Source organism: Conger conger, chromosome 4, assembly GCF_963514075.1.
Source record: "Conger conger chromosome 4, fConCon1.1, whole genome shotgun sequence".
NCBI classification, from domain to species: domain Eukaryota; kingdom Metazoa; phylum Chordata; class Actinopteri; order Anguilliformes; family Congridae; genus Conger; species Conger conger.
The window spans coordinates 51,529,695-51,556,032 of NC_083763.1; the positions used below are offsets into that span (position 1 = coordinate 51,529,695).

A 26,338-nucleotide genomic window follows, 5' to 3' on the forward strand; every position below is an offset into this window, starting at 1 on the left:
CTTTTTGTGTTGGAACAACATGTGCATGAGATTATTGATTACAGCTGATGGAAATAATATCATATTATGTTACATAAACACATTACTGACACAGAGAAAATTCTTTGCAAGCCAACATCGCAAGCCAAATACTCACTCAAACTTACACTCAAAATACTGTGTCGTCAGCACTCCTACAGAGTTCAGGGTAGGTAACTAGCAATCAAACTTTGCTTTAGCATTGTCTTCCCTCCACTATCCTAGCAGACGGATGCTTGTACAAAGCTTGTGCTGAACCTTGTGTGAACCTGGCACCTTCAATAAACAAGAGAGTTTGTTGATTGGGCAGCTGGGCACTGTGTCTGCTGCACTCCTGGAGTGCAGTCAAATACAATGCGTGTTTCGTCTGGGTCCATACAGAGTGTCTGGGTAGAAACATCAGGTGTCCAAGTGACTGACGGTGCTACAAAGGTCCTGCATTCATTTCAATCCCTGAAATCCCAAAGAACGCCCTTTCTGTCGGTGTTACTGGGGGAATGGTGTCCTCTTTTTCTGTCTAACATGACACAAACACTTCAACAATGACTGATGTGAAGGACTTGCCAGTCATGCAGAAATAACCCAAATCAATCAACAAAAATGTATTTAACGACTTTCCCATGAGCTTTATTGCTGCTAACTTACATTTCATGTAGTTTCAGGAGTAGATATTTGTATTCTTTGTATTATATTAGCCTCAGCTGCACTGATGAGGCTCTAAAAATGCTTACTGGGGAAGAAGTTTCTCTGAAAGACTTTAAAAATTGAATTACAGAAACCCCTGTGTATGAACAAGGCGTTCTGACACTCTTGTAAGTTTGAACCACACTGCTTTGTTCTCTCAAAGCATCTCCATTGATTTATCATTTTGAAGAAATATTATTCCCTTTGAAGTGATTAATGATCAGCTTTAAAGCTCCTCTCTCCTTGCTTTCTTTGGTTCTACCTCGAGCGACTCTTCAGCTGAGACTATGCGCGTTGCATTATTTAAAGTTCCAGCACTTTCGTGGATGCTTGTCATGCAGGGAGCATGAAGACTAAACAGCTCGGGCCCTGGCTGTTAGCTGCCATTGTCATGTGAGCCGGTAATTGGAAGGACTCCCTGGATGCCCAGAACCTGCGTCTCTGATCAGAGATCCCATCTTCTAACAGCACCCTGACGAATGGCAGTCAGGGTGCCAGTGACTAGGGTTGTGGTTAATGCGAGTGCTGCATTCATGACAAGACAGAAAAAAGAATGCTGCCTCTCTTTTTTGATGCCACAGATATGTATTTTTTTCGTATTCTGAAGGAGAGTAGACCGTGTTCCCTCCCTAATGTATCTGACTGTATTCAGACGAGGAAAAAAGGGAGGATTATAGATGGCATCAGAGTTCTGAAAGCGCCGTGGTGGGGAGTCAAACCACGGGCGGATTAATATATGGATTCAGAGTCAGCCACCCGGTAGACTGAGCCACACAGATTCAGAGTGGAATCTAGGAACTAAAACTCCAACTAAAACTACCCCTAAAACTACTTTGGTTGACAAACCATCCATTAGACCCACCAAAAAAGCATCCTGGTGAAAATGACTTGTTATGTCTTGCTGGCATATATGTATGTATACGCGGTCACATAAAACTTTCATGTGAAGGGGATTTTTAATCCTGGTTTTAGGGATGGTTTCATTTCCAGTACTCGTCTGGTCATCCTAATATGGTAGTTCAACAGTTTTCTTCAAATTTATTTGGTCACATTTGGACACGTCATTAAAAAATGCATATGCATCCAGCCATTACATCAGGCAAAAATATTCAATATACAAGCACCAGGCGACATCTATAGAATATACTTATATGTTATACTATATAAGGTGATTCTTGGTTCTGTGAACTTAAATGGCTAGATTAACCCTATTTGACACATACTTTCCTGAGGCTCTTCAGCCGTATTTCAAGTCAGTGTAATCTTTCCTCTGCACTGTGCTATTGAGAGGTAAGAATGTACAGCATGTGTACGATATTATTACGGCCACGTAATGGGCTGACTGCTTGCCAAGCTATCCTTTCCATTTTGTTTATTGGCAGTTTTTTTTTAACTAGGAAGATGTATATGACAAATGGGGAGGCTAGCTAGTACAGTTAATGGAAACTTCATTGAATGAAAGTGATTTGTCTCATCAGAAAAACTAACAGGCTCAGGCTGTCAGCACTATAGTACATCCTCATTAACATCACTCCTTTTTGCTTCCTTTTCACTGTATCACTTTTTTATTTATTACTTCCCCCTTATTTTAAATTGGACAAAGTAAATATGAATGTATCGGGCCACAAACCATGTAGGCCTACTGCATATCTTTCATGATTAGCTTACACCCATTTTCTCCACATGCACTATTTGTCCACACCTACTGATACCATTAATATTCTTATATTCTCAAAATATGATTATTCCTAAATACAATTGTGTAAAATATTTTTAAAGAATGTGACCACTTACTGTGGTCATTTTGTCACGCGTTTATATGTTAATGTTTCATGTTCAGTCCATGTCCAAAAACAGTTTAGAACATGAACCATTGAAGTCTCAAACAGGAACGAAAAGATGATATTATGACATTTCTGACTACTTTCTGTTACGGCGGGGAGGACAGAGGAACCAGAAGCAGACACAGGGGTGTGGAAAATGGCAAGTTTACTCACAGGTGATGGGGCAGACAGAGCGTAGTCACAAAACAAGCCAAGGTCAAAATCCAGGGGGTCAGTCCAAACAGGCAGAGGTACAGAAATCCACAAAACACAAAGAATAGTCCAGGGAAGCAGGCAGGGGTCAAAACAGGAAAACCAGATAAACAAGGGCAAGGGCAAGGACTCGGGAACAAGGGCAGGGGCAAGGAAACAAGGAGGCTAGAACTAGGGGAAGGAATCAAGGGCTCGGGAACAGAAACAGGACAAGCCGAATTAGCCACGTGCAACTGAAAAGGACAGGTATAAATACACAGGGGAATGAGACAAACTAGGCGGGGCATGGGAGTGAGGGCGGTCTAACAAATAAACATCAGGTGAGACACATGAAAGGGTAATGGGACAATAACGAGGGGGAAACAAAAACGCGGACTGGAATCACAAAGACACACATGTAATAAAAACGGCTCCGGACTAGGGAGTAGACAATGCATAGATTGAAGACGTAGTGATAGTTAAGAGACAGGTGCGAACACTTCGCTGAAACAAACGAGTAATAAGGGATAGCATAGGAAGGCGGAGTTATAGAACAGCGCAGAAATGCTAAGAGATGCGTTAGTGAGTTAGTAACGTGAATATTTCTAAACTACCCAATAAAAGTGATTGTTAGTTAGTTAGACAGACAGTAAGTGTATTAATTGGATTAGTACTGTACAAAACCTAGATTAGTAGTGGTTAGTAAGAATAGTGCTTTACAACATTTAACTATCAAGAAAAAGCAGGAAGTAAGAATCGCGAGTTTAGAAAAAATGTTGAACCCCGAAAACTACCGTAACCACCCGAATAGTGGGGCACGCAGACAGGGGAGTGACTCGACATTCAGACGCAGACATAACAGGGGAGGACGAGTGCAAAGACTAATGAAAATAAACAGAACCAGACATGAAATATGAAAAATAATAAATTACAAGAATAAATAATACTAAACAATGATACACTAACACACAGAACACAGGAACATAACACTTTCAGAGTAGAATAAAGGAACTTAGGTTCTTTTCCATTTTCCTCAAAGCCATCATCATATAGAAAGATTTGAAGCACTCTGATTAGAAGAATATGATTTGGCATTCGACTAATTGGATCAAAATATATTAGCTCTATGATTATACAGTAGCTGCCAGTCTCACTAGCATCATTTAGTCTGCCAACAAATGCAGGCATTTATATCCCTTTTAAAAACCTTTACTTTCCACTGTTATAAATGCTTATTTTGTTGAATTTTATTTCACTGTTAAAGTAATCCCTGCTGGACCAGCCTTGAGGAGCTGGAAACTTGGCATGAAATAGCACCTGCCCATAGCTGCCTCTGTGATCAATAAAGCAAGAATTTCTGGATAAATGGCTTCCTGGATAAATTGCATAGGCCTACAGATAAAAATAAAAAAACTCACAAAATATGGGAAAGATTAGAGTAAAATTGTTTTAGCCGTTGCTTTCTGAATATGCAGTTTCAGCGTTGCTTTCTGAATATGTACTGTACAACTAAGCATTGAAACATGTACATGCAAAAATGAACTTGCATACAGTATATCTTCTATATTCTATGAAATGCCTGCCAGTTTTGAAAGCATACAATCTCTTGCAGCTATAGAAGTTCTGCACTCATACTTTATGCATGTTTGTCGATTCTGAGCACTATGAAACTTCCCTTTCGCATACTGTGTCGTAAGTATAGTACTTTTATAGTATTTAAAGGTGTGCATTTTATAGTAGTGATCAGAAATTATCCCTTTTCCACCATTCTATCTGTCTTTGCTGTGACGATTCCACGGGAATTCCAAGCCAGCAATACGAAACGGCATTTTTTTGTCAAGCCGATTACGAAATATTTTGCACTTTTTCCTTTCCAAAGCGCCAATCGACACACGATTGCGCAGCTGTTTCGTGTAGTGAGGTGAGGTCACCCCTGTCTGTCCAACTGGACTCCGTCCCAGAAAACATCCAAACAGAGAGATAACGTTTACACAACCACGCTGCAGGTCAGAGCACGCGGCATTAGAGACGCGACAATAAGGAGCAACAGATGTTTGAAACGGACCGTGCGTTACTTTTCATGCACCGTGAGCGGTTTTGATTTTGTTACGTTTGCCTTTAGCGTCATGTTGGAAGAAAAGCAAACACGTGAAGTGCTGTTGAGCGCAATATGTATGTATCCATGGCACCCCAGCCCACAACATCAGCACATTTCCAGATATTTTCACTGGGGTGAGTGCCGCGGTGCTCACGGGACCCATTATACTGGAGGGAAACGGGCAGGAGGAACGCATTCTCCAACTGCTCAGTAATGACAGCAGATACTGAGCATACTGTAACATGGGCAGTGCAGGCTTTCTGGCATTCGCACTGAAGGGAGATGCTTCTGGGACCAGATCGAAGCTTTAGAGCAGTGATCGTCAAATATGATCGTCAAATCGTCGGGGCGGCCTGTAGCGTAGTGGTTAAGGTAAATGACTGGTACACGCAAGGTCAATGGTTCTAATCCCGGTGTAGCCAGAATAAGGTCTGCACAGCCATTGGGCCCTTGAGCAAGGCCCTTAACCCTGCATTGCTCCAGGGGAGGATTGTCTCCTGCTTAGTCTAAACAACTGTACGTTGCTCTGGATAAGAGCGTCTGCCAAATGGCAATAATGTAATGTAATGTAAAAATCACGGTCCTCGCAGTCTGAGATCGAACTGCTGGTTTTCCACCGTCCCTTTACCTGGGAATCAGATGGACCAATCAGTAACACTAATTATTCCGCGAATTACCTTGGAGTAAAGAAAACCAGGCCGGATTTTGATTCAAGGTCCAGATTTGATGATTGATGCTGTAGAGATTACATAGAGCCTTGTGTATAAAATCTATTTTTTATTCACCTACGGGAGTACTCTACATTGCCCCTACTGGTTTCTACTTTTTTACTTTCTAGTGGGAAGAGCCTATTTGGCGTTATTCCTCCTTATCACAGATTAATGAGTTATACCAATTTTGGACTCACACAAGAAAAGTAAAGCCTTTTGAAGGCTATTTTGTTCTTTAGAGGGTTTATATCTGCAACATATTAAGTCAGGTATAAAACCAAATCAATTATAAGTCTTGTTCAGACTTATGTAGATCCCAATCAAAATGATGTCTGTCGACAAAAGATGGTTTTAGCTTGATTTTGTTAAACCAGGAATTATGGGTAAGAATTTTGGCCGAACCAGCTGATCTTGAATGAGCAATCAAGTGTCATGACAGATTTGCCCTGTCTTAGCCCAGGTTTGACCAGGTTTAACTGTCCGCAGATGAGGTCGAGGCGCTCAACTCCATCATGAAGGACCTGGCTGCACTGGGTCGTCGCTGTGCTCAGCTAAACAGCAGCAAGCCGAAGAACAAGTCCCTGCTCTTTAAACAGGTATGGTGCTCCCTACCCACAACCCTCTGTTTTCACTGATGGGACTAAACCTGGAACTGCTACGACACCCCCTGTACTGTTCACTGTGTTGGGACCATGGTAAGAGGAAGCATAGTTGAAGCATTTGCTACCCATCCACCCTCATATGATCATCATTTAATGTTAAAATGAGGTTAGATCATAGATTCTGCATACAATTGATGATGAATCTGTAGATATGTGGCTTATGAGGATCTGAGTATACTAGAGTTGATTATATCGTCATCATTGTCTTCACAATCGCAGGTATCTGAGGTTGTGAAACTTTCACTTCAATATTTCCGTTTTTTTCATAACAGAGGAGCTCTAAGCCTTGTTTTGTTTTGAGCCCGCTTCCCAGCCTACATTTTAATAATTAAATCCGTGAGATTAGGCTCTGGATCCAAATGAAACGTATTTTGGCTTTGTTATGCTGGGGCTGGTATGGGCTGGTAGCTGAATACCTTCATTTTTAGGAGCTAAAAAAAGAAAAAGATGAGGATGTTTGTATTATCATACAATCATATTAACATGCTTGTTCTGTGTTATCCAGGCATGCTTGTCCACCGTTGTTTATGTTTTTATTTGTTTTATTAATTTAACAGATCATTACTGCAAGCTACCATGCGCATTGACCTTGTGGAATCCATATAAGAGCTCACAATCTATTTACTGTGTACACTGATAAATCTATCAGAATTTTTGTTGAAGGACATTTTGGTGAAAAAATGTTTCCACCGTATGGTACAATATATCTTAATTGACATTTAGATTTTTCTCTCAGGAAATCATTCACACTAATACAGTAAAATGAATTGCCACTAAAGCGAGTAGTGTAAATGCCTGTCCTTGGTTGGCCTGTTACAATCCTCTCGGTTGAACAGTTTTATACAGAGCGTGGTTGAAAGTGTGTTATGTGAGGTAACATGGGGATTTGATATCTTCTGCTTTGTCGTGACCCTGCTTCGTTACACAAAGCTGGTTATATATTCCCCTGGCTTTCCTGCTGTTTGCTCATACACTCTCTTGTCCCCTGAGTATTGTGTGCTGCTCTATTCAGACTGCAGCCATTCACTGCACTACATAGAAACCACAAGACAAATAACTCCTCACCCAGAGAGAGATAAAACAGCCAAGCCCTGCTATTTCTCTCAGCACTGACCCACAAAAGCGAAGAAACGAAATGTGTCAACCCAGCCAAGCAAGTAAGCAGTAGGGACTTGTGATCGTCTTGCATCGCATGTCTCTGAGCCTACTACAAAGTTCTGTTGCTTCATTTTCTTTCAGTAGTGTCCTTAAGCCAGTAGCATAAAGCATAACCTTGCTCATTCCTTTTGGACTGGTTCTCAAATCCTAGTGACTCGAGTGGTTTCCTCCGCTCTGTATACCTGGGTTTTGCCGCTTCCTTGTTCTGTGGCGGCTGTGGAATGATGATTGGGCTCTGCTTGACTAAAAAAGGGCAGGCTCTGCTTACTGTGTTGCGTAAACATACGGAGGTGACACCGGCAGGCTTGGTTATGGTTCATTTCCCTTATACTGGGACACAGCCTTCGGTAGACCAACAAAACCTGACCGCCCACCCTCAGACGTGATATCAGTCTGCAATACTTCCTGTCATAATGACCGCATGCAATTTATGCTTTTTCGCAGATTGCCGTCATAAAAGTCCTTTGGTATTTTCAGCCCGCAGAAATCAGGAATGGCCTTTTTTTCTGGTCACAAATCAAGCCAATGTGTTAAGTTGTCCATATACAGTCAGGTCCAGAACTGTAAACTAAAAAAATAATACAGTTATTGGATACTGTGGGCTCCAGAATTATTGGCACCCTTTATAAAAATGAAGAAAAAAGGCTGCCTATCATAAACAATACATCTAAAAATAATGTTCAAATATTTGGGAATACTTTTTTTTAATACTTTTAAACATGAAATGAAGGCCATGGATGTCAAAATTATTGGCACCCCTACAATTATTGTAAATACAATCAAATAAAGTGAAAGTGGCTATAACATTTTTCTAGTTGCCTCTACCCTAAGTGGTATGTTTAACTGTTTACATATTTTCTATACCCATTACCAGACATGTGTCTGTTAGTTACCATTTGTGTCTTTGTAATTAACAGTTCTTGGGCATTTCTCATGCTGATGGATGACAAAGGGATTTTGAAGTGATGGAGTGCTTTTAAACTGAGATTAAATGTATTTCCAATTTCACTTTTGTTTGATTTCATTTACCACAATTTATTTCCAATAATTTTGACACCTATGGCTTTTAGAGGGCGGCACGGATGGTGCAGTGGGTAGCACTGCCGCCTCACAGCAAGGAGGTCCTGGGTTCGAATCCCCGTCGGCCGGGGCCTCTCTGTGCGGAGTTTGCATGTTCTCCCCGTGTCTGCGTGGGTTTCCTCCGGGTACTCCGGTTTCCTCCCACAGTCCAAAGACATGCAGGTTAGGCCGATTGGAGAGTCTAAATTGCCCGTAGGCATGAGTGTGTGAGTGAATGGTGCGTGTGCCCTGCGATGGACTGGCGACCTGTCCAGGGTGTATTCCTGCCTTTCGCCCAATGTACGCTGGGATAGGCTCCAGCCCCCCTGCGACCCTGATCAGGATAAGCGGGTTCAGATAATGGATGGATGGATGGATGGATGGTTTTTAGAAAAAAATAACTAAAATAAAAGTATATAATTTTCCCATATGAACATAACATATATATTCTTATCTGTGTTGTTTATTATATGCAGCCTTTTTTTCTTAATTTCTTTTTATAAAGGGTGCCAATAGTTCTGCAGCTGACTGTTTCTATAGTTTTAGTATTACCTGGTTTTGGGTTTAATCTTTGAGCTTGAGTACTGTAGTACATCCACGTACTGTATATAAAATACCTTATATATCACAGTTTAACACACTTTGCTCTATTCATTTTCTGAGAAGGCATTTTACCATTTGTATTAGAGAGAAACAGTAGATAACATTTCTTTGTCCCAACCAACAATTTGATTGTAATCTGATCCAAATCAAGTAAAAGGGAAAAATAAGATTACCGTGGCTGTATAATGGATTATTTCTTACAATTAGGCTAAATGAGTAATATTTGAGTCCCTGTGTGCTGTGTTCTTAAATAACCCGTAAACTTCAAGGTCTAGTGTAAAGGAATAATTTATTATGCAACACTCTCCTGCGATGAAAACAACACCATCGTGTCTTGTTGATATTCTTAACAAAGATCATAACCTTGAAAAAATGTGCCTCGTCTACATTGTGTTCATCCTCTATTGACGCCGAACAGTGTTATTATATATTAATTAATGTTTCATTATTTTAATTAGTCTTTGTTTGGTTTCTTCAGGACTTGAGGGTGAAGCTGGAGCACGAGCGAGAGAAACGGTGAGTTGCAATTTTCTCATTATTTTTCATTTTTGATTCAAGCCAGGTTTTTTCTTCTTTGGGATTTGCTGTGCCATGAGTTGTAACTCAATTCAATGCAAGCCGTAAGTCACCAAACTGTGCCAAACCACCCAAAGCATTGAAAAATGACCCAGTTGACATTTATGGTTTGGTTGCGGTTTGCACAGTTGGAGGCATACATCAGCAGTGAACGAGTTTGTAAAGCTTGAACCGTGTGAAGAGTCCCTAAGGCCCCCTCTTTGCTACAATTTGCCACAAGGATTCACACGCCTCTGGCATTTAAAAATAAGCTTAGTGTGACAGCATTACTTAGGAGTAGAGGGGGATTTATATATTTTCTGACACTTAAATGAACTTCGAATGCAAATATTTTTTGCATTTTTTTTGTTTGTTGACATGCAACCTTCTACACATACTATACAATAATAGCAGAATATTAAACAGTTTACACTTTAAAATCTTCAAGTTGTACCTGAGGTGATTTTTAAATTAGATTTTCTGGCCTGTGGTATTTAACTAAAAAACAAATTCCCTTTATGTGCAAGGATTTTACATAATGGTTTTGTAATGTAAGAGTTCTTACTTCAGGCACTTTGTCCATGTGTCTATGCATGCATGTATTCTGACAGCTCAATGTGGACTAAACACAAAGGTTGACTCTTTTCTTAGTCTTCACCACAGCACAGTTTCTGACCATACACCCTAGACTCTCTGGGAATCTGGCACATGAATAGCACACTCATACCGTATTGTAGTTTTCTATATTCAAAGACTGACTCTGAATCAGTTTCATATTTTTCCGTAATTGTTGAGGTTAGGATTAGTGTTAAAGGCCAATCCTGGGTCAGTTATTTGGAGAATGCAATACTCAAGCTGTATTCTTTTGGGAGGTCACTTTCTAATATAGACCTGTGCTGTGTAAATAAGAGTTTCCTGCAGTCACCCAGCAAGGTGCCAAATGAGTCTGCACACCTGATTGGTGCTATACTGTACACCACAGATGGTGCTATACTGAACATTCATTGCATTTCAGCAATGAAAACGGACAGTGTGTTTGTACATTCCTGTACTGACTATTACAGAGAACAGACTCAGTTGACCAAGCCAGGAGATTCAGGCCAGGATTCAATAAACATTTCTCCTTAACTTTGACTCTGAAATAAGTGTAACTTTTTACAATGCAAGCAAAGTTTGACAAGTTCATGATAGGCTCACTGAACACAGCTAACGGCATTGAAGTGGGCGTCAAAGTTAAGGACAAATATTGATTTAATGTCAGTCTCTCTTGAGAGCTCTTGACCGTAGTGTTTCTATGTCATTTCCTTATCCAGATGGTAAAGGGTGAAACATGCTGCCCAGGCAATGTTAGTTACTGTGAGGGAATCATTTTGGAAAAATTACAACATCCTCAGCACATTTGTAGACTGAAATAACATTGTCCTTGAGCATAAGAATAACTTACTTATCATAATTCTGATAAATGGTATGTGTCCTCTTTTTTAATTAGATTTGTTTTCCCCCCATTTCTTATGGATTAGGAGAGTCACTTAGAATTGTGATGAATGATTTCCAGTGTGCTGCATAATGCATAAGTTTGCATAAGCCAACCCAAATATGACAGAATACCATCTTTTTAATAAATAAAAGCATTTGTATTAGCGACATATCTTTATGAAAGAGTGTTGGATAACCTTGAACATGGTGGAGAGTGCACTGAGCGCAGCTTGCTCTTAGAAAGGGGACTTTTTGTCACGGTGGACAGCTGAGGGCACCTCAGCTTCAGAGCATCAGATACCGCGGAGGCATAATTGGATGCGGTTGTAAAACTGGATTTAAAATGGCCGAAGTTAAACTGCTGGAACAATGCAGGCGAACCGGTGCTACATCGAGCGCCCGCCGGGATCTCTTACCAGGGTGAAAAGGGTAGAGGAGCTCATTATCTGCGCCCGGGCCTCAGCACGGAAGGAAACGCATCATTTACAATCCCCTCCCGCCGTCCGCTCTCGTTCTTCCCTCCTATCGACTGCATCGGGCACACGGGCCCAGTCCCGACTCTCTGATCAGGGGCCGGGAAGACATTCCGAGAATGGAAACCAACGCGGAGCCAGCGCTGGCTGCTCATTAAGATAGGGGGGAATTAGCGTTTTCCCGATCGGGAGATAACGTCGCCCAACCGTAGCCGCGTCACGTTCCCGACTCTCCGCGTCACGCAAGCCATCCGCGGGCGACCCTTTTCGGCCAAAAACGGCAGCGAGAGCCGGACACAAAGGCCCGCTCCACGGGTGTGTTCTCAGAACCTTTTAAAGGATAGACAAACTCAAAAACCAGGGAAATCGGGTTTCCTGCTGGCTTTTCGCTGTCGGTTTTTTTCGGCTTTCCTCTGAGGAAGTTCCCCATCTGCCTTTGTTCTTGCAGCATGCGGGGCCTGCTCGTGTTGAAACGGTGGCCTACATTAGCTGATTAGGACCTCACCACCAGAAGCACAGCCCAGGCCTCTCCTTTTCCTGACGCTGATTAATGACCTCGTAGCACCTTGCCCCTACCCGCCCCCACACCCTAACTGACCTATCACTCATCGCTCCTGTTGCCATAGCGACACTGGGAGTGGTAGGGTCTGGGCGTGGCAATGTTGATTCACATTGGAGCCAAGTTCTTTTCAAAGTTACACAATCGCACCTCACAGGTAGTCCCCTGATCATTGCGTACTATAGCTGCGTGATGTAGGATGCAAGCAAGTCACATTACTGTACGCTAATATTGTGCAGTATTACAGTTTTCTACAATGAGAAGATAAAATATGTGTATTCATACTGTATGGGGGCTGATAACTTCAGATTCACTCCCTGGCTCTGAGAGAAAGATTAGAGATTACCACCAGGACCTCCTTTTATCAGCAGATCTGTTCAGACGGATTACTTCATTTCCCTGCGAGTTATGAACCGAGCGGACATCGGTTTAGTGATTAAAAACCGTATGCGAGCACCACGAGAACGATAAAAAGCTCATAAGAGCAAATGAAGTTGAGCGATGTCTCAGTCATGGGTTTCAGGAGACGCGTGAGGGGGGTTCATGAGAGGCCCTTCCTCTTGTGCAGTCCTGTTCATGACAGCGAGGTCCCACATGTTACACATGCCTGTGAGCTCTACCATCAGTCCCACGTCTAAATAAAGCCTCCATAGACCAGCTGAAGACTGACCCCACCCCTGTTCTCTCCCCCAGGATTCTTCCCTTTCAGAGGCCACTGAAGTTCAAAGAACTCTTGCAGAAGGTGACCGATGCCTTCGGACAGCAAATGGACTTGTTCTATGCCGACAAAGAGGTACAGTCGGGATGCCATAAGGCATGGGAATAACTTCACGAAGCCATAAGAACTTCCTGTCTGGAAATAGCTCCCAATAATGACGGGTTCGAATATCTTTGGTCCACAGTACGTGAATGAATTACATTTTTTATGTATTATTTCGTTCTAAAATTACAACAAGACTACATTAGATTGGATGAACATGCAGTAAAATATATGTGTCGATTAAAGACAGTTAAAAGTTGTCATACAGGAATGACAGTGTTTCGCCAACCTAATAACAGCTGTTAGCCTGGCTATCTCACCCCACCAACTGATGTCCTGCAGTTGTTCTGTGGGTTTGGCCTCTCAATCTGAATGTGTGTGTGTCTCTGTGTGTGTGGTCCAGCTCCTTCTCCCTCTGAAGTGCCAAGAGGACCTGGATAAAGCAGTGCAGAGCCTTGACTGCAGTCCCACAGTTAACAGCCTTTTGAGAGTAATCCTCAAAAACCCCAAGAGCACCCAGGTGAGCTGCTACAGAGTGGAAACATCTAGAACTACAACACACTGTAACATAATAGTATACTGTAGCAACCTTGTGACATGCCCAGCAAAATTGAGGACATTTGAGTGAAAGCTGAGGCTCCAGTTGCGGATGCAGTATTATAGCCAGGCTTTTCCCCAAAATACTTCCCTGCTCCGATGTACAGTGTACTGTACATTAGGAGATGGCAATTATGGTCCTGGAGGGCCACGGTGTATGCAGGGGCTAATTGGCCATGCACCCCAACTGTTGTTCACTTGTAGATTATATCACGGTAAAATGTTTCATAAAGGGACACACTAACAGTCTTCGGCTGTCATTTATGCCCTTATCAAGAAACGTACAGGAACTAAAAAGTCATATGGCGTAAACTTTAGGGATAATTAAGTAATTAAGGCCAGAAGTTGGCATGGAAACCAGAAACATAAAAGGTCCTGGTTGCCTACCTGTGTCTGTTCTTCAGTTTGTTCCTTTGTTGAATGAGGTTGCAGGTCATGTGTAATAGGAATCAGACCTGGGTCAAATACGTAATTGTTTTGATTGATTAAAATACAGTACTTTTCAATGCTCGATTGATGTTGCCTGGTCCAATTGAGTCAACAAAGAGGACCTGAAGGGTATGCACTTTGTGAGAGTATGTCGTAGGTTCCAATACATCTCAGTAATACATAGAAAAGAATTTGAATTACATTAAGTATTTGCCATAGGTCTGATATGAATACATAAACAACACTGTGTTGCTCAGCGACGATTAGATGTATTAATCTATGCATGTTTAGGTGAACACTCTAGACACTTTCCCTTAATGTTACTCTTCAGGAAATTAAATATTTCAGTTGATTAGTTTTGATTTGCGTCATAAAGTATTTTGTGCCATTAGCATTCCGTTCAGGTGTGACAGTAATTCTGTCACTGAAACCCTCAGGAGATGCTAGCAGTATGTCAAAGTGTATTCAAAAGCATTTGACAGGAGTGTAGTTTATTTCTGTCAGCACGTAAATAAATGTTGAAAACTGCTTCAAGTTGGTAAGGCACCAGTCTGGTCTGATTTACTCTGATTTTGTCTGTGAATAAAAATTGTGTCATAACATTCACTAAAAAATTTACAGTGGTTATTAATAGTGTTGTTTCCAGACTGGATTGTTAGTTGGAAGTTTCAACACAATAAAAACAAGCTGTCTCGTATTGAGTCTTGTTATTGTTTTGATAGAATGTAGCCCAAAGGCAAGTAACTATTTGTGTCTGTTCTTGCTAACTCCCTCTCCTTTCTCCAACCCATTTCCACCTCCTCCCCCGTGACTTGACTCTGTCTTTCTCCCCCCCTCTCTTTCTCTCACTCTCACTCTCACTCTCGATCTTCCCCTCCTCACCCTACCAGCAGTACCTACAGGTCAATGGCAGAGTTGATAAACACAGTGAGATGAGGTCTTCCAAGTCCTTGGGAGACCTGAAGGGCTCCCTGTTAAAAGGCTCTGAGAGGGTGCGCAAACACTCCACGGGTAAGGAAAGCAGAAACCCCTTCCCCAGAGTTCCTAGCCTATCCTCTCCACAGAACGTGTGATTCTAGGAAGCACTTTTACTTAACAAAGGTCATTATAAGTCTCCACAACCTAGTAGTCTGAGTCACCTAAGATCTTCTGAAGGGCAGTTTATCAGATTGAAATCTGATGCAAGCTGTGTTGAGCAATATTCTTTGTGGTTAATCATTTATAGCCTGTGGTAAAAGAAGCATGGAATGCAAAATAAGGGCCCCGGCAATAGCTCTTGTGCATTGACAGACAGAGATCGTACAGGACAGAGCAAGGACGCACGTGCAGACACATTAAGCCATGTCGCCGATCAGCCATTTTGAATTTGGGATTCAGGTACTTGAGCCGCAGAAGAGATTTGTCTTAATGTAACATTTCTAGCGACTTCTGTCACACATCCTTCAAAGAGAGTCGATATCTGAGCAATATGTCAGGACTTGTTGAGAGTGATGGAGACCTGCTCATTTCTATGCAACTGGGGGCAGGAGAGTGGCAGGATCTGGTGTCAACACTGGTGAATTTTGAGAGGGACAGTGAAGGTCAAAACCGAAGCATCACAACTCAAAGCAGATTGTCTGTGCAAATAATCTGGTTGGAGACACCTTAGAACAATAACGTACCAAGCCAATTGCTAAATTTTTGTCCTGGTGCCTAAAAAAAGGCAATATGGTTGATAAGCAGGATGGACAGCAACTCTGTGTTACCATTCTCAGTCTTTATCAAACGGAATTTGTTTTTATGGCTCTTATGGGTATTTATGTTCAGCTGTTTACAGGAGTTATGGTCTCCTATTTATTTTCTCTTGGTTTCTTACAATTAGCACTGCCACCCCAGGGGATCAAACTGGCTATCATTGGCACTTTTTAATTCACCTACATGCCTAGTAGTAAGGGGTAGTATTTATGTTTATATTTACAACAACATATCCAATTAAAAGTGAACAATATGGTTCTAACATTGATATTACAGTATAGTATAGTATTTGTGCACGCTAAAATAATTATATTTACTCCTGCTCTAATGTAACATTGATATTACAATACAGAACAGTACAGCTTTTGTGCACTCTAAAATAATTTAATTCACCACTGCCCAAATTTAACATAGATATTAGAGTACAGTATCTCAGCACTCTAAAATAATTTCATTTACCCCTGCCCAAATTCCATCTGCGCCTTTTAGCCCCCGCCTCAGGGCCTTCACGGAGCACAGATGAGCTCTCAGTGCCTGTCTCTTTGAGAGAACACCCAGAATGCTCCGGGACCAGGTCCATTTCGGCGGCTGATGGAATTACGGGGGTGTGCCGATTGGGCGGGGCCGCGTCACTCGCGGCAAGTGGAGTTTGCAAGGCTTTCATGTCCAACCGCGCTCCCCTCAGGTCGTCTGCGCAAGGATATTTTCTCCCCGTTAGTCCCTTTTCACACGGGGAGTAAGAATGAGGATCAGAGAGAGCCGGGGGGGTCCGGTAGCACACTGGGGCAGCGTGTCAGTGTAGTAGCTTTTAAAAAGTAACTCTCTCAAATTCACCTTTCATTGCGCCCCTTGAAGACAATATCTGTGCTTTTATCTGTGAATTTGTGCATTGATGTTGTACTGTGTTTTATGTATTATTTTGTGAAACTATGTGTATGTACTTCTTGGCTAGGGCTCACTTGAAAAAGAGTTGTTAATCTCAATGTGACTTCCCTGGTTAAATAAAGGATAAATAAAACAATAATCACTCTCCGGGCCCCTCTCCTCTGCCTCCACCACTCCTCCATCTTCCCTCTCTCCCGCTCTCCAGGCTCCCTGCACACCGGCCGTACCTCACCTCCTCCGGGCAGTGTCCCTGAGGAGCAGCAGCAGATCGCACGGCAGGGCTCCTACACCAGCATCCACAGCGAGGGGGAGTTCATCCCCGAGACCCTGGACCAAAACGTGAGTCCCCACAACGTACACCACTCCTACCCCCACCCAGTTCTCACCCTCCCCATCGACCCTTTGGGGACGAGAACGTTGTTGAAAAAAAAAAGCTCAAGCTCAGTTTTGAAACAGCTGGTAGCTGGTTGGCCAGTTTAGACTAACTCCCAACCCAACATGGTTTAGCTGGTTGACCAGTTTAGACTAACTCCCAACCCAACATGGTTTAGCTGGTTGACCAGTTCAGACCAGCTCCCAGCTTGACATGGCTTGATCAGCTCAAGCTGTGTTTTGAAATGATGGTTGACCAGCTCATACCCAGCTAGACCAGCGTATGACCAGCTTGACCAGCTAAATTTTTAAGCTGGTCAAAGGCCCCTTGGGGCAAGCACGTGTTTTGTCTCACACGCGTTGGTTTGGGAGGAGACACATTTCCCCCTCAATATTTTCGCATGGTTTCAGTGCTAGGCTCGCTAGTGTGCTTGTTAAACTTGACATTTGACTACGTGAGACTAGGTGGTCCAGCAATGTGTCTCCTCCAAAATTGAAATGAAAACCTACGCCCATGTTCTGTCATCTGAGACTTATTAGCGAGCCCTCAGTGTTTTTCAGGGTCTTGACGAACATAAAGATGTGTTTTTACTATGCTTTTGATTGCTTTCAGATTGTTGGTTATATTTAAATGGCAACAACTTGTTAAATGAAACCAGATTGTGGGAAACAAGAATGAAACACGGACATTTCTCCTTTTCCTAGATGATGGAACCCTTTGGAAGTGCGGAGGACTCTCTGTCCAGCAGCTGTCAATCACTGAACCAATCATTGGACAGGTGAGCAGTCACAACTGTACTGTGTGTGTGTGTGTGTGTGTGTGTGTGTGTGCGTATGCGTGTGTACGCACGTGTGTGTGTGCATGTGTTTTTTTGTGTGTGTGTGTGTGTGCATGGATGTGTGCGTGTATGTACGTCTGCATATATGTGTGTGCATGTGAGTGTTGTATGTTCCTATAAAGACATTGCACCAATAGTAGTTCTGCAAGGGAACAGCACAGACATTTTTTTAGTTATCAGTACTAGTGAGCACAATGTATTGGTGCGACACCGCTTGGTCTGCCAACCGAGAGGGGTCTAGGTCAGGTCACTATACTTTTGGAGACCGAGCAGGTCTCCATGGCAACGGCGGCCTTATCTCAGCGGCTGGATTCCCCCGCTATCGGCGCTCCGGCGAGGGAGCCGGAAACGGCGGTACCTGCACGCGCCTTATCTCCGCGCTGGAGCCCAGAACAATGGCAGGAAAAGGGCTGCATGGAAACTTCCCCCCCGGCTGCCCGCCTGCTGTCCTGCGTCTCTGGCCCTCCGTGTGCTGACGCTCAGAGGCACGGCCTTTCTGACTGGGGCTTAAAGAGTCACCGTTCTGCAGACGTGCCCATTTACAGCCAGAGCTTTGAGAACGTCCCAGACTGACGTAGACACGCACACACACACACACTCATCTACACACACACACACACACACACATACACACACCCACACACACCCACACCTACACACACACTCACACACACCTACACACACACGCACCCACACCTACATACACACACACACCCACACCTACATACACACCCACACATGCACACTAATTCACTCTCACGTACACAACATTCAATCACATACACGCAGGCACACACATTCACTCTCATGTACACACACACATTTACTCCCTCACATACACACATGCACACACATTCACTTTCTGACATACAAAAGTGTGCACATTCATTCTCACACACACACATTTACTCTCTCACATACACACATGCACACACCTTCACTCTCACACACACGCATATGCAAATACCTAGATACAGAGCTGCATTCAGCATGGAGAGAATTCACAACCTTTACATCAGTATTTTCTGTGTTCAGTGTTCAGTGTTTTCTCTGAGACAAAGCAACAAGTTCTCTGATATATACTCTGCTTTCTACGTCAAAACTATACACTTGGCACATTCTATATTGTACATATGCTTCTTGTTCCTACTGAATCAACTCTAATGCAAAACATCTTTATCAGACAGCTGGGGAACAGACAAAGCACACGTGATTACTTAAAAGTTATCCCTTAAGTGTATAATACACAGTCTTCCGCAATGCACATACATACACATACCCACACATATGTGCACACACACACACACACACACACACACACACACACACATACAGATCACTTTAGCACTTTGAGCACTTTAGTAGGTGCTTACTCAACCTGTTTTTTAGACTTGAGTCTTCTGCTGCTGTAACTTATCCACTCAGAGGTTTGACGCGTTGTGTGTTCAGAGATGCTCTTCTGCATGCCACTGTTGTAATGCGTGGTTATTTGCATTACTTTGCATTTGCATATCCTGTCAGTTTCTGAGAATTGCTGCTCACTGGATGTTTTTAGTTTTGTGCGTGAAAAAGGAAAAGTTTCGGACATACTCAAACCACCCTGTCTGGCACCAACAATCATTCCATGGTCAAAGTCACTTAGATCACATTTCTTCCCCATTCTGACATTTGGTCTGAAAAACAGCTGAACCCCTTGACCATGTCTGCATACTTTTATGCATTTAGTTGCTGCCACATTTTTGGCCAATGAAATATTTGCATAAACAAACTGATCTACCTAAGGTCTACCTAATACCTACCTGTGGTCACAGAGTGTATAACCATACATATGTGCATGCACACACATACAATAGACATGCATACACATGCATGTATGCACACGTTAGCAAAGTCAGCATGATGCTAGTCCAGATCTGAGGAGCCGCAATGGGAAATAAAGTGGGCCCAGGATGGAAAGTGGGGCAGACAGCTCAGCATGAACTCTGCTCACTGCCAAAATGCAGGAATCACAGATAAAAATAACCAGGGTCATTTGTCTTCTTTTGCTTATGTCACTACAGCCCTCCATTTTCCCAGGCCAACAGGGACAACAATTACCTGAACCTCAACTACGAGTACAACGGTAAGGCGCGGATAGCTTCTTCTTTTTCCTCTGCTGAGCTGCAGTCGATAAAACACCCTCATTAACGGCCGGGCAGAGCAGAACCTTTTGTCATTTGTTTTATTCTGATGACAGAAAGATGCACAACCGAACGTTTTGGCCGATAACGAGAACTCACGGCGCATTCATATTCGTTTACGGATACATAGCGTTCGGCGCGACTGCGCGGAAAACGCATTTATCGACTCTTAATTGAACTGAAAGTGAGTTCGATTTTTCAGCCACGACAAAAAATGAGAGACTTGTAATGAAAAGAGGAATGTTAAGGTCATTGTTAAAGGCGCACACACATATCTTTCTTGCTTTTGAGCTTTTCGTATTGTCCTGGAGCCTTCGATTTGTGTTGCATGCTGATTCAAGTAAAACAATTTTGGCAGATGTGTGCACATTTTAAGGCCTAATTGCAATTTTCCGAGCTATTTGCAAAACGATTTACCACATGACGTGACTTTTGTTTTTGCATAATTATCGGATGATGTTGCTAAATTTTAACACAGAGAGCTGACCTCAGAAGAGGGAGGGGAATAGGTTAGGGACAAAAAAAACACACTGCTCTTTGCTAACTTTTTTATGGGCATTTTAGATGCTAAAACCAGGAAGAGAACGTTGATGCGTGTAGGCCTTAAATGTGTTAAGGTGTGCTACAGAGCTCTGGAAGTGAAGGAGGCAGAAGTAATGAAGAGAATCACTCTTATCGCAAGAGAAACTGCCCATCTGTTACATTGTGCTCTTTTCTATCTGAGCACAGAAGAGAAGCGGCTCTAACAGGGCATCTCTAACAGCATGCATACAAGGCCTGGTTGAGATTTCTCATCTGACAGAGCAGAAGGAGAGCGCTCAGTGAAGCTGACACGGCTCTCGCAGTCTGTCGAGAAGAGACTGCTGCCTCTATAGGAGATGCACTCCAAAGAAAAAGCACATTGCACATTCACACACATGCACATGCACGTGCACAGACTTGTTTGGACATACTGTATAAATGCACTTTGACAGCGTACCATGTGCTGTCTCTGGTTTGAGAGCACTGTTAGCCTGGTCTGTATCACAGTTGCACAAATAACTGGTGAAATAATTATCTCAAATTGTCTCTGGACAAGAGTGTGTTACTTGAATATAATGTAGTGTAGCCTAACTGAATACCCACAGACACCTTTGTCCTCGGTCACTTATTTATATACGCAAGTCCACTTTACGTTACATTTGTATACACAAAAATGCACTCGGAGTAATGGAGACAGACATTTGCATGTGCGCATATGCACTCATGCACATGCTTACACGCGTACTCCCTCAGCCACACGTTCACACAGTTAATTTCGCAATCGCCCTTCAGTGACCTAAGCCCCGAGTGCTGATTCAAGCCCGGTTTTGGTTACACGGTTTCCGTGCCCGCCAAACCTATTTTTTTCTCTGTTCTCGTCCCCACTCCGCGGAATTAAGTAAATAACTCCGTCTCCCTGGGAGACGGCAACAAACACGGTGTAGAGGAGGAGGCCGGTCGCCTCTCGTAACAGCTGCTTTCAATTCGCCCAGGCCTCAGAACCTCCTCTCTGCGTACGCGGCCGCCGGTGCTGCTTGCATCATACAGCCGCTCACACACCTGCGTTCGCTTAGCGCTACCCCGCTGAAAAAAACTGCCCAAGCTAGGTTTTAAAAAAGCTGGTTTAGCTGCGGACTTGGTGTAGCTGGTTGACCAGTTCAGACCAGCTCCCAGCTTGACATGGTTTGAGCAGCACAAGTTAGGTTTTGAAACAGCTGGTAGTTACCAGCTCAGACCCAGCTAGACCAGCTCATAACCAACTTGTCACTCCAGATATGAACATTCGTCACATGGATACAATGAAATGTAATGTAATTTAATACACTTCCTACTATGTCACATTTACATGTGAAAAACGCTCATTATTGTAACGCTCATATCTGTAATGTATACAGACATTTGCATGTGCACATACGCACTTGCGCACCTATTAACTCACGCTGCGTGTTTCTGAGGTTGTAAGAACCCGTGTGAATGGTGGATGTGGGGATGTCGTGTGTTGTGTCGTGACACCATGGTCCACTGCTCCCCCTGCAGGTCGACACAGTAAAGGCGGGACCTTCCCCCGGCAGTTTCATATGTCAAGTCGCAGCAAAGACTACAACGACGGTGAGCAGCCTGTCCCGAGCAATACCGACCTATCGTAGCATAGGCGCTACAGATTGGCTCATTTTAAATCTGTGCATTGATCACATTGGCTGATTTTGAGTCTTGTGACTAATCGTAGTCACATTGTGAGACTACAATTTGTCACATCTACAGGAAAGGAAGGATTGTTTGCAGAGTTTAGCTTCATGGGCTAAACAGAGTGTCTGAGAGGAAATTCAGGCTAGAGGCAGCTGGCTTACTTTCAGGGGCAGCTGTTCCTGGTTCCTTACTTAGAGCCTAACCTTGGATAACATTGATTTGCGTGTCCCCAGTGTAGTGCACTGACTTGTATAAAAGCACTCTGTTCTGTTTCCTGCCTGAGGGGAAGTGAAGCAGAATGTAGTGGAAAACACTGTGGCCTTGCTGGCCATCAGCCTCGGCTAACGCATTTTTCGTGTTTTCTGTGCCTGTGTGTGTGTGTGTGTGTGTGTGTGTGTTTGTGTACACATATGTGTGTACGTGTGTATTTATGTAACTTTATATCTGTATCTTTCTTGCATGTCTATCCATTTACACATGCTTGTGTCCTTCTGCATGTCTGTGTTGTTGTCTGTGTGTGTATGCATGTATTTTTCTGTGCATACTTGTCTATCTGTCTTTGCATACTTGCGTGTGTGACCGTGTTTCTGTGCGCTTGTGTCATGTGCATCTTCCGTCCCAGGTCGCAGGACATTCCCTCGTAGCTTCATGCCACAGGAGAACCTGTTCCAGCTGGTGCCCTCCAGCCGAACGCGTAGCTACAATGGGGACAGCACCCTGCAGTACGGCGAGCTGTGTTCCCTGGGCTGGACACCGAACAAGAGCGCCAAACTCAGCTCCCCTAAGTGTGAGGACACCGTCATAGACACACTGCACTGGTCTGTAGCATTATTCACTTTAGCAAGTGATAATTATATTTTAGATGAAGGTTAGATGAATAAATAGTCTTTACAGTCAATGCGTACAGATTTTCATACAGACCTACATCACCACTACAAAACACAGAGAGCCCCCTAAAGATGTATGTATCAACAGACCCCACAGCACATAACCCCATTACACAAAGTTAATGCACTGAACAGACTCCATAGCACATAGTTAATGCACTGAAAGGTACATGTGAGTGAACTGAAGTAGGCTAATAGTGGAATTGTTAGTCATGAAATGGTCGTTGGTGGTTTTCTGAATAGTTTTTATGAGAGTTTTGCTTCTTGCGAAAGTATATTCACTTGAAAGAGCACTGTTGTGCATCATTGCTAACAGCATGCCAATGCCCTTGCTAATAATGCACAGCATTGTTGTTGCTTTTTCATATTGCTTTTTGTATGAGAGAAGCAATTGCTGCATGTTCAGGCCACAAACTACATTTGTAGTTTGTTTTGATTAGACAGACACAATGATTGAACATTTTTAGTTTGTTTGATTAGACAGACCCTATGACTCAGCTAAGTTAGTTTACAATAAGCCCTGTCAGAGTCTATCAAAACAGTCCTGGAAGGAGAATCTGTGTGTCTTGTTACAAGATGTCTGAAACTTGTTCCAATAGCAAGTGTCTGTTGCACAGCCCCTCAGGCGCCAGTGAACTGGAGGCTGGGAAAGCTTTTAGGGCGAGGCGCGTTCGGGGAGGTCTACCTCTGCTATGACGCTGACACTGGCCGGGAACTGGCCGCCAAACAGGTGCCCTTTGACCCGGAATGCAAGGAGACCAGCAAGGTGAGCATTATCGGTTATCGTGTGCTCTGATTTGGTTGGGGGGCGGGTTTAGTGGACACAATTTTCAGAGAATTAACCAGGTTTCAGTTCCATTTTTCACTGCTGCTGTAAGCTCACGTGAGGCACAAAACCTGACTTGCTTCAGCAAAAAAACCATGCAGCCATGTTAATGTACAATGTGAAATAAATATTACGTCAATCGCTCTGTATAAGGGCATCTGCTAAGAATATAATGGGAGAAATGTGGCATGCTGTGACAGTGCTGCTTGCTTTCGCTCTACAGGAAGTGAACGCTCTGGAGTGTGAGATTCAGCTGTTGAAGAACTTGCGACACGAGCGCATCGTGCAGTACTACGGCTGTCTGCGAGACCCCGAGCTCAAGAAGCTCTCCATCTTTGTGGAGTTCATGGCAGGGGTGGGTGTCCTATTCCCTGCTGAAAAAGCTAGGTTTTGAAACAGCTGGTAGCTGATTAACCAGTTCCGACCTGCACATACCAGCTCCCAGCTTGGCAGCTCAGACGAGCTACCAGCACTAGTTGGTTGACCAGCTCATACCCAGCTGGACCAGCTTTATGGCCAGCTTGACCATGCTGGTTGACCAGCTCATATGCAGCTAGACCAGCTTATGACCAGCTTGCCCAGCTAGATTCTGAAGCTAGCATAGCTGAATTTTACAGCAGGGTTAACCAAGAGTCATTCCACAGAAACTTCTTGGGGAAATTGGGTCAACTTCAAAAGACCCCCAGAACTGTTCAGCATTTGAAAGCCAGAAGTATGAGGCTCAGTGCTTTCAAACATCGTGACTTAAGCCTGGGGTCATGCTGTGATGTCATACAGGAATTAGTGAAGTTCTTATCTGAACTAAAGCCCGAATTCAAAACGTACAAAGCCTTTTTCTCTCCACCACAAAAGGGCAAATTAAAACGATTTTGAGACCCTCTCACCATAAGTGTTGACTGTCTCGGTAGCACATTGTTTGGAAATGGGGAATGTTTATACTGCAAGGAAGTTGCTGGCAACACGGAGCGGCAACGCAGGGCCCCGGCCAAGTCTTTTTTCCACTGAATGTTCACCTCCTCCGACCGGGCCTCGCACCACTGCGACGCGCTGATAAGATTCCCAGCACCGAGGCCGGGATCCAGCTGAGGAGGCTTCAGATGTGGGAAATAAAAGGGAGCTGGCATGTCTTTCCAGAAGAAGGGATGGGGATGGGGGGGGTGGGGGGGTGTTGGAAAAAAAAAGTATTGGATGGAGAGCTTTTCGTTCACATGCAGGCTACAGTTTCTGTGGAAGCTGTTCCTGGCTTTGCCTATCTCTGAGAGGTTTTTTTTTCCCCCACAGCAGGAAGTAAGGACTGGAAACAGGAGGAAATAACAGTGAACAGTATAGGAATAAATGTCTGAGTAATGTTGCATAGTGCACAAGGGAGATTTTCAACACTCTGCAATGAGACCAAATAAAGAAAGGCAGCAATTAGCATAAATGATTAACGGATGTCTCAACAGCAAGTAACAGGCTACTGTAAATTTCAATAAGATACGCATCTCTTTTTCATCGTGTACTGCAGGTGGGAGATTACTAGTTGCAGTTTTAACGATGCAGTCCGAGTGTAATCCTGTGTTTGTTTGACATCCGTCCATTTTTCTTCCCCTGGGTTAGGGCTCTATAAAAGACCAGCTGAAAGCTTATGGAGCCCTCACAGAGAAGGTGACGCGGAGATACACAAGGCAGATTTTACAGGGAGTGTTCTATCTCCACAGCAACATGATCGTGCACAGAGACATCAAAGGTACTGTGTCGTTCCCCCACGGGCCTGAATAATTACAACCAAAAATCACTCCTTCCCATGCACTTCTTGGCAGGTGTTACAGTCAATTGCAGTCTATAACTTGATGTTGTAATTATAATGTTAATTTAAAAAGGAGGATATACACTCAGTGAGCACTTTATTAGGTATTTATTAGACTTATTTTTTAGACTTATTAAGTCTACTGCGACTGTAGCCTATTCACTTACAGGTTTGATGCGTTGTGTGTTCGGAGATGCTCTTCTGCATACCACTGTTGTAATATGTGGTTATTTGCGTTGCTGTCACCTGACCAGTCTAGCCATTCTCCGTTGACCTCTCTCATTAACAAGGCGTTTCTGCCCGCAGAATTGCTGCTCACCTGGATGTTTTTTGTTTTTCACTCTGCAAACTCTGTTGTGCATGAAAATCTCAGGAGATCCGCAGTTTCGGAGATACTGAAACCACCCTATCTGGCACCAACAATCATTCCATGGTCAAAGACCTGTATCAGCCTGATTTTATGCATTGCACTGCTGCCACACGATCGGCTGATTTGATAATGGCATGAATAATAAAGTGCTCAGTGAGTTTAGATTGAGTAAACATTTTAATGTGTTTCCTATGTATGCTACATCTGTATTCTATATCTCATACGTAACAGTCTATCCTCAGACATGTTTTCTATTTCTACCAGTATCATCCTCAGTCTCCCTCTTGTACCCACAACCACTGTATCTTGACTGACTGGTGCTATCGTTTATGTCACTAATAACTTGGTATCATCTGTGTGCAGTTTCTGCACTTTGCTAAGTTGCTCTGGAT

The 26,338-nt window shown here is 43.3% G+C and overlaps 1 protein-coding gene across 3 annotated transcripts in view; it reads left to right on the forward strand.

The window, feature by feature from the left end:
* Positions 1-26,338, forward strand: part of map3k22 (mitogen-activated protein kinase kinase kinase 22) — a 51,852-nt gene that overhangs the window by 17,797 nt on the left and 7,717 nt on the right. For 2 of the 3 annotated variants that reach the window (XM_061239386.1, XM_061239388.1), the window contains 13 exons: positions 6,012-6,121; positions 9,486-9,523; positions 12,764-12,863; positions 13,234-13,350; positions 14,747-14,867; positions 16,681-16,814; positions 17,553-17,626; positions 19,747-19,808; positions 21,925-21,996; positions 22,697-22,861; positions 23,579-23,727; positions 24,011-24,142; positions 25,387-25,516. In XM_061239386.1, coding sequence (XP_061095370.1) covers positions 6,012-6,121; positions 9,486-9,523; positions 12,764-12,863; positions 13,234-13,350; positions 14,747-14,867; positions 16,681-16,814; positions 17,553-17,626; positions 19,747-19,808; positions 21,925-21,996; positions 22,697-22,861; positions 23,579-23,727; positions 24,011-24,142; positions 25,387-25,516 — 1,404 coding nt within the window. The remainder of the gene's footprint in view (positions 1-6,011; positions 6,122-9,485; positions 9,524-12,763; positions 12,864-13,233; positions 13,351-14,746; positions 14,868-16,680; positions 16,815-17,552; positions 17,627-19,746; positions 19,809-21,924; positions 21,997-22,696; positions 22,862-23,578; positions 23,728-24,010; positions 24,143-25,386; positions 25,517-26,338) is intronic. The other variant, XM_061239387.1, reaches the window with a different exon arrangement.